The sequence below is a fragment of the Passer domesticus genome, chromosome 17, assembly GCF_036417665.1.
Source record: "Passer domesticus isolate bPasDom1 chromosome 17, bPasDom1.hap1, whole genome shotgun sequence".
NCBI lineage: Eukaryota > Metazoa > Chordata > Aves > Passeriformes > Passeridae > Passer > Passer domesticus.
The window spans coordinates 12,302,832-12,321,659 of NC_087490.1; the positions used below are offsets into that span (position 1 = coordinate 12,302,832).

At 50.6% G+C, this 18,828-nt stretch overlaps 1 protein-coding gene across 1 annotated transcript; it reads right to left on the reverse strand.

Annotated features, from left to right (window-relative positions):
- Positions 1–352: 352 nt before the first annotated feature.
- Positions 353–18,343, reverse strand: DHX37 (DEAH-box helicase 37). Its single transcript, XM_064392468.1, has 27 exons — positions 18,144–18,343; positions 17,072–17,241; positions 15,857–15,969; positions 14,974–15,301; positions 14,237–14,385; positions 13,865–13,957; positions 13,661–13,757; positions 13,193–13,306; positions 12,291–12,392; positions 11,673–11,787; positions 11,479–11,574; positions 11,134–11,210; positions 10,398–10,536; positions 10,070–10,146; positions 9,245–9,477; positions 7,429–7,540; positions 6,744–6,850; positions 6,218–6,406; positions 6,004–6,128; positions 4,446–4,562; positions 4,149–4,321; positions 3,659–3,773; positions 3,138–3,275; positions 2,306–2,400; positions 1,776–1,849; positions 1,221–1,318; positions 353–732 (listed from the first exon to the last, which is right to left on the reverse strand). The coding sequence occupies exons 1-27, from the start codon at positions 18,244–18,246 to the stop codon at positions 650–652; spliced, it is 3,432 nt and encodes a 1,143-aa protein (XP_064248538.1). The 5' UTR covers positions 18,247–18,343; the 3' UTR covers positions 353–649.
- Between the last annotated feature and the right edge of the window lie 485 nt (positions 18,344–18,828).

The following is an 18,828-nucleotide window of genomic DNA, read 5'->3' on the forward strand; positions in this document are numbered from 1 at the left end:
CCCTGAAGCCCATGGCAGTGGTGGGATCACTGGGAATTGTGGACTGATCCAGCCAGCTGGGCTGCACCAGTTTCTGTAGGACACGGGGACAGGAGGGTCCCTGGCCCAGCTTTCTCCTGCAGCAGTGGCACAAGCAGCAGCCCAGCAGCACTGGGTTTACCAGGCTCAGAAGGATCAGGTGAAGGGGAAGGGAAACTCAAGCTTCTTCCCTTCACTAATTAAACCATTCCTGATTTTTGTGCTCCCTGTCCTGAGCTGCTGCCCAGGTTCTGTCTGACACCCGTGAGGATGTGCCTGCACAGCTCTGACATCCTGCTCACTGCAGCATCCCACACAGCAAACATTCCTCCCATCCAGACCAAGAATTTCACATATTTATTACAGTTCATATGACTAATATAGTCCAAAGAGACACTTCAGGTTTAAAAAAATAAATCTGTAAAATACAGTGGATAAAATTATCCAAACATTAATATTATAAAATAGCAGCCCAACAGCTGGCAGGACTTCTGGGAAAGCAGAACAACACCTGGTTTGCTTACAGAAAGATATCACTACAGTTGGTGAGTCCATCTGGTTCAGATTTCCAAGGAAACCTTTGGAAAGCTCCCAGAACACCTTGGAGAGAAGGAGTCCATCATTACCAGGGTCACAGGGCTACTGGTGGCCACTTCAGGGCGAGCTCCTGGTGCATGGCCTCGGGCAGCCACTGGCAGTAGGCTGAGAGCAGATCTGCAGGGGGAGAGGAGAGCTACTGAGTTTGGCTGGGAAATCTCCTGAGGGATCACCCCCCTGGAGCCAGGAGCAGCAGCCACTGCTGGGATGGAGCTGGGATGCTTCCAGGAACCTCTGTGAGCCATCACTGCAGCACCTCGCTGCTGCTTCTGTCAAGGAATTCTTATCATCTGGCTGAAGGAAATCCATTTTACCAGGAAAAAAATTCAATATATCCATGGACAGTACCATCACAGTCTGTGCATTTTAACTGTGGTTATAACTACAGGAAAAAAAAATCTTAGAATACAAATAAATGTTGCTTTCTGAAGTGCTCTCTGTCATTTTTCACAAGAGCCAAGCACAGGGCATTACTGCTTCTGATAAGAAAACAGGAAATATTTGGAGCTTAAGAAGTGAAAGAGTCAATTTTTTGAAATTATAATTCAGTAGTGCTCGAGGTACCCCACTGCCACGCCTGATGATCAGGCAAGCAGAACACTTACATTTAGGATTTTTCCTCCATGCAGCCACCAAGGCACCACGATTATCACAGTTCTCTTTAACTAGAGCCTGCAGGAGGGCTTCTGTCCTGGGCTGAAGTCTGAATCAGAGAAATGGAGAACAGAACCACGTTCATTAGCACAGCTCAGCAGAGGCAGAGCATGCAGCTCACCTTCAGCAACCCCACATCTCTGGGAAAGGCTAAATACAGATGTGTAAACACAACCTCTGCACACAGACATGGCTGAAGAAAATTCACTACCAGGGTTTTCTTCCCCCCACCACCACCTCCCGTGGCTAAAAGCAGCAGCAGTTGCTCTTGTGTCTCCCCTGCAGCTGCAGAGCTCGAGGCAAAGCAAAAAGGATTCCCCAGGGGCCAAGCTGAGCTCTGACCTGACTAAAACAGGAGAAAACTTGGTCATTGTAGGGCCCTCAGACAACATTTTCCCAAGATCACAATCTCCACCACCCTCCTCAGCACTGAATTTTTTAATTTAGAAAGGAAGTGAAAGGTGTTTGGTGGAGACAGGACCTGAAGTTTGTTTTTAAGAACTTACTTGGACCATGTCTTCAGCATTATGAGGGGACTGGACAGCAGGCACTGGCTGTAAGAACTCAGCTTTTTAATGACCTGGAAGATTTGTTACAACAATTCTATAATGAATAAGGTAAATTAATTGTGTTATGATAACAACCATCAATGAACTTGTGCTGCTGCAGATTTCCATGCCATATTCTCCATCACCATTTCCTCCCATCCCTGTGTCCATAATCTTGTCCTGACTTCTTGGACAATTCTTCTGTCTCAGGGTGGACAAAGACAGAGCTTTTAGCTTTTTTTACTTTGCAAAAAGAGGAGTTAAATTTGGGGGTGTGTTTTATTGAAATACTGATTTTTTTCATGCTTATTTTGTGTTTTAAAGATCCCTTCCCACCTCGTCAACCACAACAAACTCCTCCACCCACCAGCAAGTGATGAGGAATGGGGAGGCACCAAAAATGAAGCCATAAGGTTCATCTCCTCCAAAATCTGGGCTAGAAGCTGATTGCTAACCTGAGGGAAATGGTGCAGCTGGGGCACACTCACCTTCCCCTCCAGCAGGAACCTGGCAAAGTGTTTGTAGCGATCGATTCCCGCGGGGAAATCAACTTCCACAGCAGGGAGCTGCCAGCCCACCCGGTCTGGAAACAACAAACAGCCCAGGTCTGCCCCCTGCTCCCCAGGAGGGCACACCTCCAGGAAGGGGGACAGCACAGGTGCCAGGAGAAGGGGGCAATGCAGCCACGATATTTTCTGAAAAACCCTTTTGCCAGGATTTTTCTCCTGAGGAGCTGAGGAGCCTCAGGAAAGAAATGTAAATAATAATTATCTGCTGCTGTGGAATGCAGCAGGTGCAGCTGGGACTGGTGCATGTTGGTTGATTAATGGTTGATTAATCTGGGACTGGTGCATGTTGGTTGATTAATGGTTGATTAATCTGGGACTGGTGCATGTTGGTTGATTAATGGTTGATTAATGTGGGACTGGTGCATATTGGTTGTTTCTAATTAATGGCCACTCACAGTCAGCTGGCTTGGACACTCTGGGAGTCAGGAGCTTTTGTTATCATTCCTCTCCTGTCCTTTCCAGCCTTCTGATGGATCCTTTCTCTATTCTTTTAGCAGAGTTTTAGTGTATAATTTAGTATATAATATATATCATCATATAATAAATCAGCCTTCAGAAACATGGAGCCAAGATTCTCATCTCTTCCCTTGTCCTGGCACCACAGGGGAGGACACTGCCAGCCCCAGCCAGCCTCCACAGTGCCCGTTCCAGGGGGAAATGCCAATATTTAAATGCTACACAGCCCGTGGAGGTGCTCAGAGCCCCTCCTGGCCCTTCCTGTGGGGCAGGGCAGCTCCTGAGGGACACTTACAGAAGACACTGGGTCTGTGGCAGCGAACCCGGCCCGTGCCAGGGCAGTAGGAGGGAGGGGGGCTCTCCAGAGGCTTCCCAAAGTGGCAGTAGGGTGGCAGCAGGGCAGGGATCCACTCGGGCTCCACTGCAGACACACCTGAGGAGGAGGGAAAACACACCTGGATAAAGGTTTGCTGCCAAGGGCCACAGCTCACTGGCAGCCCCGGGGGTACAGGGCACGGTCAGGGTCTCATCTCCACAGATTTACTTGTCCCTCGATTTTTTCAGACTTTTTATGTTGTAAAAATCTGTTCAGAGATCAGCAGCAGGCAGCTGTGGTTGGCAGGGCTGGGGCAAAGGAGCTATTTCAGCAGCTGAGCTTTGCTCCAGCCAATTCTGCCAGATAAATAAAAAAAAAGGAGCAATTTATCTCCTGATCCAGATCTAGGAAGCCTTAAGGATCCAAATCCCAGCAGTCACAACCACTCAGAAAGGCCAGCACAGGGGGAAACACTGCCAAGGCACTTGTGAGCTCCTCACCTTTCATGTACAGCTTTGAAGTCTCAACAATCTCTTGATACACCACAAACTCTGGGAGCTCTTTGAACAGGACGGAGCTGGGGTGGATGAACACTGGGTCCTCCAGGAGTGCAGTCTGGAAGGAGGCACAGAGATTGAAGCAGTTACTGACAATCCAATTTCCTCATTTCAGTCTCTCTCAGAGGTGCATTTTTAAGCTTTCCTGAAGTGATGGAGGTTTTTAATAATCCCATCATTTTCTGCTTCACCTTTTCTGCAGACACCAAGCATTCACAAGATGAACTAATGGTACTTCTTACCTCTTTTATAACATTTCCTACCTGAACACCAGGAAATGGCAACACTGCAAACTTCAGTTCCACAGAGAGAAGTTGCAGGAAGGCAGCCCAGGCATCCTCAGTGCTGCAGCCAGCCAGAAGCCTGGGCTTTGCACAGCAGCACCTTTCTGCCACGCAGGGCAGCAGGAACTGAGCCCACCCACGCTGCTCACCTTGTAGGCATTTTTCCACTTGTCATCCAGCAGCTCCTCTGCCTGAACCCGCCGGGCAAGGTGATCCCCCAGCCCTGCCAGCACAATCTGCCTCAGGTAGGTGACCTGAGCTTCTGTTGGGGGCTTCATCTTGGGGTCAACGTAGAGGCCAGCATCCCTGCAGACCGAGTTCACTGCGGGGAAACCAGGGCAGGGAGGATGCAGCAGGACAGGAACCAGCTCTGTGGGGGTGTGCCAGCCCCAGCAGAGAGCCAGCAGAGCAGCTCCCCCAGCAGAGCAGCTCCCCCAGCCCCTCACCTGCAGTGGTCAGCTGCCCGCGGAGGCGCCGGATCTCCAGCATGGCTTTGTGCCGCAGCCCGTGCTGCTCGCAGAACTCCCGGCTGCTGCCAGCAAACTCACAGGCCCCCACTGCTCCTGGTGTGGACAGAAGGGTTTAATTAGGAGAACTGATCAGCCCACAGGGGACAGCACTGCCCCAGGCAATGTGGCATTGCAGGGTTTCTATTGTATCGTGGGGTGCCCCGATGAAGGGAGGAACGATGAATCTGACTCCATGTTCTCAGAAGGAGAATTTATTATTTTATGATACTATATTAAAGAATTCTATACTAAAAAATACAGAAAGGATAGCTACAGAATGCTAAAAAGATAATAATGAAAACTGGTGACTCTCTCCAGAGCCCTGACACAGCTTGGCACTGTGAAATTTTTAAGCTTTCCTGAAGTGATGGAGGTTTTTAATAACCCCATCATTTTCTGCTTCACCTTCTCTGGAGACACCAAGCACTTCACAAGATGAACTAATGGTACTTCTTACCTCTTTTATAACATTTCCTACCTGAACACCAGGAAATGGCAACACTGCAAACTTCAGTTCCAAGGAGTGAAAACAATCCACGTGAAACCAGTGAAACAATCTCCAAACACATTCCACACGTGAGCACAACACAGGAGAAGCAAATGAGGTAAGAATTTGTTTTCCTTTTTCTCTGAGGCTTCTCAGCTTTCCAGGAGAAAATCCTGGGCAAAGGGATTTTTCAGGAAATGTGCCAGGTTTCCTGTGTGCTCTGGGGGAGCGGAGGCTGGAGAGCAGTGCTGAGCTCAGCCCTGCAGCACTGTGGTGCAGTTCTCTTCACAGAGAGCAGCAGGCACAAGTTTCCCAAGGATTTTTCCTGGAGAAGGCAGTGAGAACCTCAGAGAAGAAACCAATTCTTATCTCTATTCACTGCTCCTGTTGTCTGGCACATGTGGAATGTGTTATGGATATCGTTTACCTGAAGTGATTTGTTAATTAGACATGGGTGAAAGCTGTTCTGAGTGACTGGCCCATCACTCAAAGCTGTGTCCTGGCTGTCTCAGACACTCATGGGTATTTCTTTAGTATTCTTTAGTGCACTATCTTTTTAGTATGTAAGATAATATAGCACTAGTGTAATATAGTGCAGCTTAATAAAGCATTTGTTCAGCCTTTCTGAATCATGGAGTCAGAGCACGTTATTGCTGTGAGGGGGTCACCTGCATGGATACAGCACAAGGGAGCACAGGGGAGCCTCTGGCAGTGCCAGGCTGAGGGCTCAGGGTGACAGCAGGAGGACAGAATAATGGGAATGGCACCGGGAATCAGGCTCTGCACCCAACATCACAGAACCAGGGGAATGGCACAGGGAATCAGAGAACCAGGGGAATGGCACAGGGAATCACAGAACCAGGGGAATGGCACAGGAATCAGGCTCTGTACCCATCACAGAACCAGGGGAATGGCACAGGAATCAGGCTCTGTACCTAACACAGAACAAGAGGAATGGCACAGGGAATCACAGAACCAGGGGAATGTGCAGGGAAGCAGGCTCTGTACCTAACATCACCATCAGGTCCCCCAGCTTCTGCATCTGGCCCTGCCCAGCCCAGACCTTCTGCATCTGCAGAAACTTGGCTCTCCTCCCCTTCAGCTGGGCTGCCTCCTCCTCGCTGCCTGCTGGCCTGCAGGGAACACAGAGCAGCACTGTGAGAGCTGTGCTCCAGGCACAGGGCACAGGGTGACAGGGACACAGGCGGGCTCAGCCACTCACCTGTCCAGCTCCTCAAAGAGCTCCCTGACAGTCATGGCAGACACGATGGTGATGGTGTAGGGCAGGCAGTCGTGCTGCCTGCTCAAGGCCAGCATCTTGGCGTAGCGGGGGGCCACGGGGAAAGTGGCCATGACTCTGCCCAGGGCACTGATGGGGCAGCTCAGCTTCGCTGCCAGCTGCTGCTTCAGCCTGGGCAGGGCACAGAGAGCTCAGGTAGTGAGGTAGGTTTGATTGATAACAAGTTTGTGCTCCCCGTTCTGGCAGCCCAATTAATTGGAGGTGTTTTCTCAGGTTTTGGTGTGTGATGGTGCCAAAAGCAGGGGAAAGATTCCTCTTCCTCCCACAGCTCCCAGCAGCCCTGCTGGGGCTCCCAGCAGTGTTTCCCTGCCCAAACACACCCAGGGCCATGGAACAAGCAGAGGGGAAGCAAACTGGGCAGTTTCTGAGCCAAAGGACATCCCTGGCTGTGGGGTGCAACGGGAGCAGGACAGCAGAGCTCACATCAGTGGGGGAGCACAGGCATTACCTTCCTGTCATGGGGGGCTCCTTTAAGGCACCCAGGGCTATCAGCAGCTCCTCAGCTGCTGCCAGAGCTTCCGTGGGAGGAGGTGTTGGGAATGGGAAGTTGATGACCTAGGGAAACAAGAGCAAAGCCCCTCAGTTCTCCACTGACACTGGAAAACAGGCTGGGCACAGCAAGCAGCTCTGCAAGGGAGTGAAATCCTCCCCTCTGGTTACCTGGGCCAAAGCAAAACATCCAGGATGCCTGCCAGGAGTGAAAGGAAAGGAGACATAATGGCAGGAAATGCTTGGAACAAAACCAGGAGGGAACAGGAAGAGCAGAATCACCCTGAGCTGGCACTGAGTGCAGGCACGCCCAGGCAAGGCTGCTGGAAGGTCTGAATTCAAGTGTTGTGCTTTCTGAAAGCTCCAGTATCTCCAAAACACAGACCCAGGGCTTTTTTTAACCTCTAAGAATATAAGAAAGCATTTACTGCCTGAACAAACATGTCTGTTAAGGCCCAGTGGAATTCAGAGCAGCTCCTGCAATGTGCAGAACCAAAATGGACTCAGGATCTGAAGTTCTGCCACAAGGCACAGCTTCAAGCAGTGACAATAAAACACATTTCTGTAACATTTCCTGTTTGTTTCTGGCTCCTAAGGGCAACCACTTTAAAGGGTGCTGTGGTACAAAGCCCTTTCCAGCTCACCTTTTCTATATTTAATGCCTTCATTTGCAGAATCAGGTCTTCCACTGGTCGCTTTGTTATTTCTGGAGCAGAAAATTTCTCAAAGTCCATGAAAACTGCTGAGGAGTATAACCTAGTGGACCAGAAGTGTTATTTAGATACTTAAAAGAAATCTTAACCCAAAGGATATGCAGGAAAAATTAGCAAGGGATTAAAAAAGGGCAACTGTGGATAATATTTACATCATCCTATCATTATTTACAGGTTGGGGCATTTGCCTTATTCACAAGTTAACTTGGCTGAGAGTTAAATCCACCTGGCCATGGTAAATCTAACCCAGCCATGAAAATAAGAATTTTCAGCAAGAGAAATGCCCCTGAGCAGCCAAACCCAAACCAGTGATGTGGCAATCACACATCCTCTGAGCAGAGACACAGCTCTCTCCCAGGATTTTCCTGGGAAGCTGTGAGACAGTTCAGAGAAGAGAATGAGAAACAATTCTTGTCTCCACTTGCTGCACCTGTTGCTCTGCACATGAGGAATGTGTTATGGAGACTGTTTACCAAAGGGTGCTTTCTTAACTGGACACTGGATGGTGTTTGGATTGATTGACAATTAAGTTAAAGCTGCATCAGACAGTCTGTAAGAGTCACGAGTTTCTTCACAGTATAATATAATATTATTGTATTTATGGGGTGCCCCAATGAAGGGAGGAATGATGAATCTGACTCCATGTTCTCAGAAGGTTAATTTATAATTTTATAATACTATATTATATTAAAGAATGCTATACTAAAGAATACAGAAAGGATATTTACTGAATGCTAAAAAAATAATAATGAAAACTGGTGACTCTCTCCAGAGTCCTGAAACAGCTTGGCCCTGACTGGCCAAAGAGTGAAAACAACTCACAGCAGAACCCAATGAAACAATCACCTGTGGGTAAACAATCTCCAAACACATTCCACATGTGAACACAACACAGCAGAAGCAAATGAGGTAATATTTGTTTTCCTTTTTCTCTGAGGCTTCTCAGCTTCCCAGGAGAAAAATCCTGGGCAAAAGCATTTTCCAGAAAAAGTGAATGCCACATAACATAGCATAGCTTAACAAGGCAATGGATCAGCCTTCTGCAATCATGGAGTCCATGCTAATTACTCCCGTGCCCAAACCAGTACCACCAGTGCCAGCTCTCACTTGGCTTCACCTTGAACTGGAACAGAGACACCCCAGAGCACTGTGAGCAGCAGGGGATGGGGCAGTGGGTGGGGGGTGATGCCACATCCCCAGGGAGAGCCCCATGCTGAGGTTTCCCTGTCCCTGACCTGCAGCAGTGGTGTGGGATGATGCCACTAAGGTTTCTCTGTCCCTGACCTGTAGCAGTGGCCATGGGATGATGCCAAACCCCCAGGCTGAAGGTTTCCCTGTCCCTGACCTGCAGCAGTGGTGTGGGATGATGCCACTAAGGTTTCCCAGTCCCTGACCTGTATCAGTGGCCATGGGATGATGCCCAATCCTGAGGTTCCCTGTCCCTGACCTGTAGCAGTGGTGTGGGATGATGCCAATCCCCAGGATGAGGTTTCCCAGTCCCTGATCTGTGGCAGTGGCCATGGGATGATGCCAAACCCCAGGCTGAAGGTTTCCCTGTCCCTGATCTGTGGCAGTGGCCATGGGACGATGCCAAACCCCCAGGCTGAGGTTTCCCAGTCCCTGACCTGCAGCAGTGGCCACAGAATGATGCCAAACCCCCAGGCTGAAGGTTTCCCTGTCCCTGACCTGTAGCAGTGGCCATAGAATGATGCCAAACCCCCAGGCTGAAGGTTTCCCTGTCCCTGACCTGTAGCAGTGGCCGGGCTCGGTGCGGCCGGCGCGGCCGGCGCGTTGGTCGGCCGAGGCCTGGGAGATCCAGGTGACCCTGAAGGACGAGACCCCCGTGATCCTGTCGTAGCAGCGCCGCTTCACCTTGCCACAATCCACCACGTACTTGATGCCAGGGATGGTCAGGGACGTCTCAGCCACGTTGGTGGCCACCACGCAGAGCCTGGTGCCAGCAGGAGGAGGCCGGAACACCTGCAGGAGACAGAGGGGCATGGGAGAGGCAGGGAAGGGCCAAGGAAAGGGGCAGGGAAGAAAGGGGCAGGGAAGAAAGAAAGGGGCAGGGAAAGGGCGCAAGGAAAGGGGCAGGCTTGGTCCTGGGGGGCTGCAAAGGCATGGCAGTGTATGTGGCACTGCAAGGGGCATGCAGGAGTCAGAGCACAGACCCAGCCCCGTGTCTCCAGCCCTGAAGGTCTTTGTCCAGCTGGGTTAAGCCTCAGGTGTGGCCCCAGGGCTGCAGTGGGGCACACACCAGCACTGAGTGGTGTTCAGACACTGCTGCTGCCTCCAGGACAGCAGGATCTGTTCGAGCTGCCTGCTGGCAGCAGCATCTCCACGTGCCCAGGGCCAGGATGGATTCAGAGATCCTACAGGGCTGTGGCTGATCACCTCTCCCACCCTGTGAGCCCAGCCCAAGCCAGGCCTGCCCCAGTCCCACCCCAACCTGCCCACTGGGCCATTCAAGCTGTCACAGTCCAAGATGGGAGTTTTATCTCACTTGGGACCTCAGACAGTGATCACTGTTATCTGTAAGATCTCCTGCTCACTGTGACAATAAATCCTTTACCTTTGCCTGCTTCTCTGGTGCCAGCAAGGAGTAGAGTGGGAGCACATACAGGGGCAGGGATGAATCAGATTTCTCATCTGTGGGGAAACAAAGCAACACTGCTCAGTCCAGCTTCAGGCTTAGCCCCAGCAACATCTGCACAAACACCACTAAAACCAGGAAAGCAACTGGTACAAACTGGTGCCAGTAACTGGGACTGGAGCTGGAAAAGCTGAACAGCTTTCCCATGGCATGGGGCTGCTCTGGGGCCACAGCTCAGCACAGGACAAACAACTCAAGTCACTCATTGCACAGGAGACAGGGATTCCTTCTTTCACAAGTGCCAAACCTTCTTCTGAGTCTCCATCTCCTAAATCCAGGTCAAGATCAGAGCCTGCAGCATCATCATCACTGTCAATGTCTCTGTCCTCATCTCCTTCATCCACTGGTAACACAGAGTAATTGTTCAGATCAATTTTGGGGAGAGTCTGAGAAAGAGAGGGAAGATGAAAGCAGCCCATTAAGAGGGGGACACAAGCAGCACTTTGCATTGCTTTGGAGGCAAAGCTGAGACAAGGACTCACATTTCTTAGGCCTTCTCAGGTACAAAATAAAGTATTTCCTAATTAGACTTTTTTTTTTAAATTGGAGGCATTCCAAAAGCATACAATGCCAAATCCCATTCCATCTCTTTATATTGTCATTTATTATAACTCTTAGAAAGAAGAGAACTGGCCTCCTAATCCAGATATGTCTAACAAACGTTCCAAAGTTTCTGTGAACATGGGTTAGTGTTAGAATTTCATCTCCCTGTCAAACCCAGTCCAAATTCTGGGTAACAAATGGTGAGATGAGGAGCAGCCCTGGTGCCAGCAAGTCTGGAGCTCCCTCCATTCAAGTTTTAGTGGTCAGTACTCAACCTAAATCAATCTCCTGCCCATAACACCCAGAGTTTCAGCACCCTGCAGCACTGAGGGGGCACCTGTGGGCTGCAGGGCTTCAGGTGAGAGGCACAGCCCCACAGCAGTGCTGCCTGCAGCCATTCCCTGCTGCCTCCTGGAGGAACTCTACCCATCACACATTACCAGAACTCTCCTCCGCTTCCTCGAGTTCTTCAATTTCCTGATTTCTTCCACAGAGTCTTCTTTGTCATCCTCTCCTCCTGAAAAACAGCAGTGGAACAGCTGTCAGCTGAGCAAGCTTTCCTCTTGGAAAAGGTGGAAGAAGCAAACTGAAGGCAGAGGGGAACTGGAAGGGATCTTTAACCAAACTCAAACCAGCACAAAACTTATCAGTCATGACAATCACCCACAACTTTCCCCAAATCTCTTATTTTGTGATTTTAAAATAGAAGTTCACATTTTCAGATGCAAAGCAAGCTCACTTCTCAGCAGGATAATTCTGAAGTTGAACAGCTTCTACAGCATTACCTGCAGTGTTGTTTTTTAGGTATGGGAATGCTTTCCTTAATCTTCTACACAGAGAGTGAACTTCTGCCTGTCCTGTTAAAAACACCAAAATCCCACCTGCAAGGGGAAAAAAAAAAGAAAAAAAAATCCAATAACAACCCCCAAAACTTTGGACATATTCAATTTGAGAGGTTCTCAGCAGTGAATTCTCTCACCTGCAGGCAGCATCCGATGGATTTTACAGACTTTCCTGAAGCACTCCCCACTGTAATCATCCAGGGGGGTTTTCTTGTTAAAATGAACAGTTACAGGGAACTGCCTTGCATCAACCTGCAGAGCAAACACCAAATAAAGATAGTTATAGAAATAAAGGGTTTGTTTGCTGTCATAACCCCACACAATCATTACAGAGCTCATGGGACAGCCAGAAAAGCTCACCCTGCATTTCTGTTCACCTCCAGGGTTTGGTACCCTACAAAACACCAAGGCCACAGAAATCACTGGTGCTGTCAGCTCCACCATAAAACCATGCTAGAAACCAAAGCTTTCCCCCCTTTCACATCATCAGCTCAGATTGAGGCTTTCTACTTCCCCTGAACCATAACTTAAGAGTTTCTCAAGATAATCAGATTCTGCCAGGGTGGTTTTCTGATAAAGGTGGAAAGAAAAACACCAAGTCCCAAAAGAAACAATAGCCTAAACTACATGACTGTTTTTACATCAGTTATCTGAAAGATTTCAGCACCAACTGGAAAGATTAGAGTGCCCCTGTTTGTCCCTGGTTTTCCAGAGGCTGCCTGGCTGTGTCTCAGCTCCCAGGGAGGGGACAGTACCTGGATGACAGGAGGTGTGACAGAGAACAGCCTGCTGTTGGCAGTGAAATCCTCCACTCGCAGCGTCGCCGACATGATGATCAGCTTCAGGGGCAGCCCCTTCTGCAGGGACACACATCTGTCACCCTGTGCCCACACTCCTCCCCAGCACTGCTGCTGGAATTCCATTATCTGCACTGCAAGTCTCAGGTGAACTGGATTCTGCCTGAAAAGTCACCTCTTGCTACTGATCTGTGCTATTTCCCCCTTGGTGCAAGCCCTGTGCTTCTTCAATCATACAGAAAGAGAAATGTGTTAACTGAGTGGTATTTCTGTCAGATTTCCTTGGAATTCCACATCACAGAGCCTCTTCATGTGGAACATCCCCTCCCTGGCACAGCCATGTCCAGAGCAGGGGCCCTGCCCCTCTTGATGCCCTGTGCAGGCTGACCTAGAGCAGAGACTAGATGGAGTTACAGAATAAACTAGGGGTTTATTAAAAGGATCTCCTCCATGGATCCACCTTGGGCAACACAAGAGCCCAGCCAGGGCTGCACCCACGATGAACCAAAATGGTCCCAAAATGAACCCAAGATGGACCACAATGGTCCCAAAATGCATGACTACTCATGGGGTCTCTCCCTTTTATAAGTTCTGCTCCATTTGCAGGTTGCAGTTCAGTGCCCAACCCCAGCTGCAGCCCCTGCAGTCCCACCCTTGTTTTTCTCTCTGCAGCCCACAGGGTTTCTGCTCTTGGACCTGAGATTTGGATCAGTTCTTGGTCCCCAGCTAGAGAATGGATTGTTTTGTCTCCCTGCTCTGTGCACAGAGCTCACCATGCCCTGATGTAAAGCCCAGACCCACGCACTAAAGCAGCACAGAATGTGAAAATAGAAGAGTTAAACCTGAGGCACCCCTCTCACCTTCTGCCGGAGGGGCACGATGCGGGACAAGAGGCCTATCAGGATGTCTGTGTACATGCTCCTCTCGTGGGCCTCGTCAATGATGATGACTTTGTACTTGGAAAGCAGAAAGTCCTGGGGAGGGAGATGGATTTCAGCACAGGAGGCCTCAGCAGGGATAGCTGAGCCAGGACACCCCACAGCTGCACAAGCTCTGACCCCATCCCCAGCTCTGTTTCTCACTCAGTTTAATGCACTCACCCTACACAAAGCAGACTGGTTCCCAAGCCTCTTCTTGCTCTCATTTTCCCCACCAAGATAAGCTAATGTTTAGGGATTTGGGCAGGAATATCAAGGGTAGAGATTAAATAAATCTCTGGTGCTGAAAGGGATTCTGATTTGAAAGACTGGCAACAAGTCCACATTGGCCTCTCTTCCCAGCTATGCAAAAAAAAATCCCTTTTTATAACACTGAGGAGAGCAAGTTACCTTCTGAATCTCTTTGAGCAGCACTCCATCCGTCATGAACTTGATCTGGGTTTCATCCGTAACGTTCCCTTCGTAGCGGATTTGGTAGGAAACCACTCTGTGGGAAACGCCAGGGCAGCCCCAGGGAAAAGCACAAAGCCGTGTCACCCACAGAGCACCTCAGTGCCACCTTCCAGCAAGGTCCCAAGCCCTTCTGAAGCTCACCTGTGGGACAGGTTCATCTCCTTGGCGACCCTCTGGGACATGGACACGGCGGCCACGCGCCGCGGCTCCGTGATGCCGATGGCGCCGCCAGAGCTGACGGGGTGAGGGAAGGAAAAGGAGGAATTGTTTTCATTACACAGAGCAGCAGCCCCAAAAATGACAACAGGATTTCTCGCTGATGGCTCTAGATTAATGGCATCAGTCACACAGCCTCAGTCTTAGCTGTAGTTGGAATAAAAACACAGACAGGAAGCTTTGGGATTCCCTTCTGTTATACCTGTGCAGATCTGAAGATGCATGGATTACAGTCAAGTTTTTCCCAAAATGCTGTCCCTGCAATTCCATTTGCTGCGTATAAAATCCAACTCCTACCTGGCATATCCAGCTTCGTAGAGGAACTGAGGCACTTGGGTGGTTTTGCCACTCCCTGTCTCTCCACATATGATCACAACGGGATTCTCATTAATGGCTTCCATGACCACTTGCTCTTCAGCAAGGATGGGAAGCTTTAGTCTTGCCTCCTAAACAATGTATAAAACACGTATTTTAGTTGTGTTGTTTCTCCATCCTTTTTTGTTTTCCTCAGGATTGAAACCTGTTACCTTCCTCAGAACATAAAACCCACAACAGGAATTCTGCAAGCCCCTGACTCAGGAATCTCTAAACCAGCTCATACCACACAAGCATGGCTGAGAACCAGAGCCATCAGAGCAGCTTCCTGGCAAGCAGAGGGCAAGCTCTGCACTTTAATTTGTGAAACTTCAGAGTGCCTTGAGTTTCTTAATACAGCACTTCAAGGGAAAACTCATTTCACAACTGCCTCATCCGCTGAGGCTCTTGTGGAGCTTTTCTGTTTCTGCACGATGCCCTGCCCACACCAAATGGGACAAAACCATCCAGAATCAGGTACAAAACAGAGAGCTGAAAGGGACTTCAGAAAACTTTCCAGCAAAGGACTGTTGATAGATTCTGTATGTGAAGCTAAAGATAAATGCTAATACCCTGAAACAAGGCGAGTTTTCCTGCTGCTGGAGCAGAGCTGAGTGCACCCAGCTGCTGGAACCCTCCTCCCCATCCCCCTGACAAGCCCGTGCTGTTCAGAGCCTCACCTGGATCTCAGGAGTCCTGTGCACAGGGATGAACACTGCAGGCTTGCAGGGAGCCTTGCTGGGGGCTGCCTGGGGAGCTGGGGCTCTGGGAGCAGCTGCAGGCTGCTCAGCCCCTGCCTTCCCCACTCCTCCCTCTGCCTCCCCAGCAGCATTCACAGCACTGGCTGGGGAGTGCTCAGTGTCTTCTTTCTGCTCTTCCTCCTCCTCCTCAGAGCTGCTGGGCTCCTCCTCGGGCTCTGATTCTGAACCTGAGCTGTGCCTTCTCTTGTTGGCACCGCTGATGCTCCTGATCCTTTCAGGGACATCAGTCCTTGGCTCCTGTGTCACCCTGGGAACAAAACATCCACCTGTGAACTGTGTTCTGGCACCTCAAAGCAGACATGACCTCCCCAAAAACCAGATCTCCACTCCTGGGGGTTTTCACAGCTCTGCCAGGTAAAGCCTTGCCTTTGGTGGATGGATTTTTGTATCTAAGCATTTCCTGTGTGGGGTTTATCCATTTCTTCTGCAGGCATCTTTGCAGTTTAACCTACAAATGCAGCTCTTGATCAATCTATCTCTTGATAAATCTAGCAGCTATGGTCAACATCAGTAGATGTCTTCCAGCACAAGAAAATAAGTGAAGTGTTTATCCATCAATTCTGCAGTTTAGCACAATTGTTAAAAGCCTGCAGATTGTGTCACCTCCTCATCCTCATCCACAGGAAAGACCAAGAAAATAACTATCCCATTATCAGACAAAAATAGCTAATTATTTAACTCCATCCATTCTGAAGAACCTGTTTGCACCAAGAAGAAGAAAAAAAAATCAGGGGAAAGCTCGGGATGCTGCTGTTCAAACACAGTGACCAGCTGCAAGGGTTCCACCCAAAAACCCCCTCACCTTTTAGCCTGAAACATGCGCTCCCCCGTGCCCAGTTTGGAAGTGGTGTACAGCAGTTTCATTTCTGCCTCAGACGCCTGCACCTCGTTCAGCTTGCTCAGCAGCTCAGCTCTCTGTTTGGGGAAAACAACCAAAATCAGTGCTTGCTTTGACCAGGGAAGGATTTCATTCCAAGATCTGCACTTGAGCATTCCAAGGTGTGCTCTGGCAAATCCTGCTGTAAAAGCTTCCTGCTGCTGCAGGGTCAGTCCTGCCTGGTGAAGATCTCAGCCCTGTACCACAGAAAACCCAGCAGTGAGCAGCTCAGCTGCACCCTAGAAACAGCAGCAAAGAACACAGATTGGAACTGAAGCACTGGAATGAGCCTGGAGCAATGGCAGCTCCTGTGGGACACGGCAGGGCAGGCAGCCACAGCTTGGAGCTGCCTCCAAAACCAGAGCTCCTCTGTCAAAGCATTGCTCAGACACTAACAGGACACTAACTTTGCCTGGAAAGCTTTTACAAAGACAGAAAAACTCCCATTTCCACCCTGAAAACACACAACAAGCATTTCAGGAGCACTGCCAGGCCCACGCTGGGGTGCAGGGAGGTTTGCTCCCAGCACCTGCTCCACAGAGAGCTTTTAAAATGCAAAACCATCCCATCCTGATGGATCCACACCTGCACACCTGGGCAGGGCAGGAGCTGGCCCACAAAGCAGGTGTTCCTGCAGCCCTGAGCCTCTGGGAGGGCAGGCAGTGCCTCCCCCTGCAGCTGCCCTCAGCAGCCCCTGGGGGCACCTTTGGCAAATGCCCAGCAAAATTTTGGACATCTCTGCTCAAATGCCCAGCAAAATTTTGGACATCTTTGGGCAAATGCCCAGCAAAATTTTGGACATCTTTGGGCAAATGCCCAGCAAAATTTTGGGCATCTTTGCCCAAATGCCCAGCAAAATTTTGGGCATCTTTGCCCAAATGCCCAGCAAAATTTTGGGCACATTTGCCCAAATGCCCAGCAAAGGGGGACTGGTGTTGTAGCATCACCCTCAGCACCTGCACACCCCTGAGAGTCACAGACACCCCCTGACAGCTCAGCTCCCTCACCATCCTCATCATCATCCCCCCCTCCCCACACACCAACACCAAACCCTCATTTTAAGAGAATTTAAGATTTAAGAATTAAAGATTTAAGAATTTAGGATTTAAGAAGCTGCTGTTGCCAGAAAGAGCAACACACCTGTTTTTTCTTTTCCTTCTGCTCCAAAACCTTCTGCAGGTTTTTCTTCTGTTTCTTGCTCAGGGGTTTCTTCTGCTGTTGCACAGCACTGGTGACTTTTTTCTTCTTGGCTTTTTTTGCTGGCAGGACCAGGGCATTACTCTCATCAATCCCCTTCAGCGTTGCAGCATCTGAGGGAAGGGTCTGGGTTATTCACCTGGGCCAGGCGGGTTATTTTCAGCACACTGCCCAGCAGGCTTATCAAGCACCAGGCCACATTTAGCTGCTTCAAACAAACACAACCCTCATGCCCAGCCAAAAAAAAATAAAAAATCCTGCAGCATCAGCAAGGGCAAAAGACCTCGAAACTGGGCATTCAACAACCCTGAGCTTTCTATAGCCCTGAGGGCGATTCTCCAAGATTTATTTAACAGTATTATGCAATTTTTGCCTTTTTACTCAATCCCCCAGGGTCAGGACACGGTGTGCCCTGGGGTGACTCCCCAGCATTCTGCTTCACCCGGGCACCAGTGGATTTTAATACTAAAAAAAACCGTATTACTAGATTCTGAATAATAAAAATAGAATAAGTAACGTATTCTTTTTTAAAGCAACGCCATATTTTTAAGTTTGAGAAAGCGAATATTAAATATAAGAAGCATGTTTAATATGTTGAATACAGCTGCTGTAATAAATAATGGAACCACTGACTCAGAAGGGAGCCAGGGACAGCTCCTGAGCTCCCTGGAGGCTCTCGCTGCTGAAACAGAGCTGTTAATGCACAGCCAGCGAGACACGGAGCGAGGGCATGAATTCGGCTGGGAAACACCCCCGAGCCCAGCCTGGCACCGAGCCCGGCCGGGCACCCAACACCGCCAGGGCACCCCGAGCCGCACCCCGGCACGGAGGAGCGCCGGGGCTTTAAAAGTAACAATGCTTCCGATAAAAACGCGATAAAAACCCGGCAGAGGCGGCAGCAGCTCCGGCCTCCGCAGCGCTGCGGGGCCCTTCGGCCCGAGCCCTCACGGGGAGCCCGGCCCGGCCCAGCACAGCACGGCACAGCACGGCACAGCACGGCCCGGCCCGGCCGCACCTCCCAGCTCCAGCGGCAGCTCCAGCGCCTCTGCGGCGGGCGGCGGCGCGGGGCCCTGCGCCTGCCGCGCCTTCCAGTTGTGCCGGCGGCGCGCTCGGCCCATGGCGGCGGCGGGGACGGGGACACGGCACGATCCAAGCTGGCACGGCTCGGCTCGGCTCGGCACGGAGCGGCCACACGTGCGGCCGCGCTGCCGCCACTTCCGGGTCAGCGGGTCTCGCGAGAAGGGCGGGAAAGGGGCGGGGAAATGAGCCGAAGGGGCGGGGAAATGAGCCGAAGGGGCGGGGAAATGAGCCGAAGGGGCGGGGAAATGAGCCGAAGGGGCGGGGAAATGAGCCGAAGGGGCGGGGAAATGAGCCGAAGGGGCGGGGAAATGAGCCGAAGGGGCGGGGAAATGAGCCAAAGGGGCGGGGAAAGGCGGGAGGGGGGCGGCCCCACGGGATTGGGACTCCCAATCCCATCCCATCCCATCCCATCCCATCCCATCCCATCCCATCCCATCCCATCCCATCCCACCCCATCCCATCGCACCCCATTCTATTCCATTCCACTCCATTCCACCCCATCCCATCCCATTCCACCCCGCCCCACACCACCCCTTCCCTCCCATTCCACCCCTTCCTTCCCACCCCACCCCAGCCCATCCCATTCCACCCCTTCCCTCCCATCCCACCTCATCCCATCC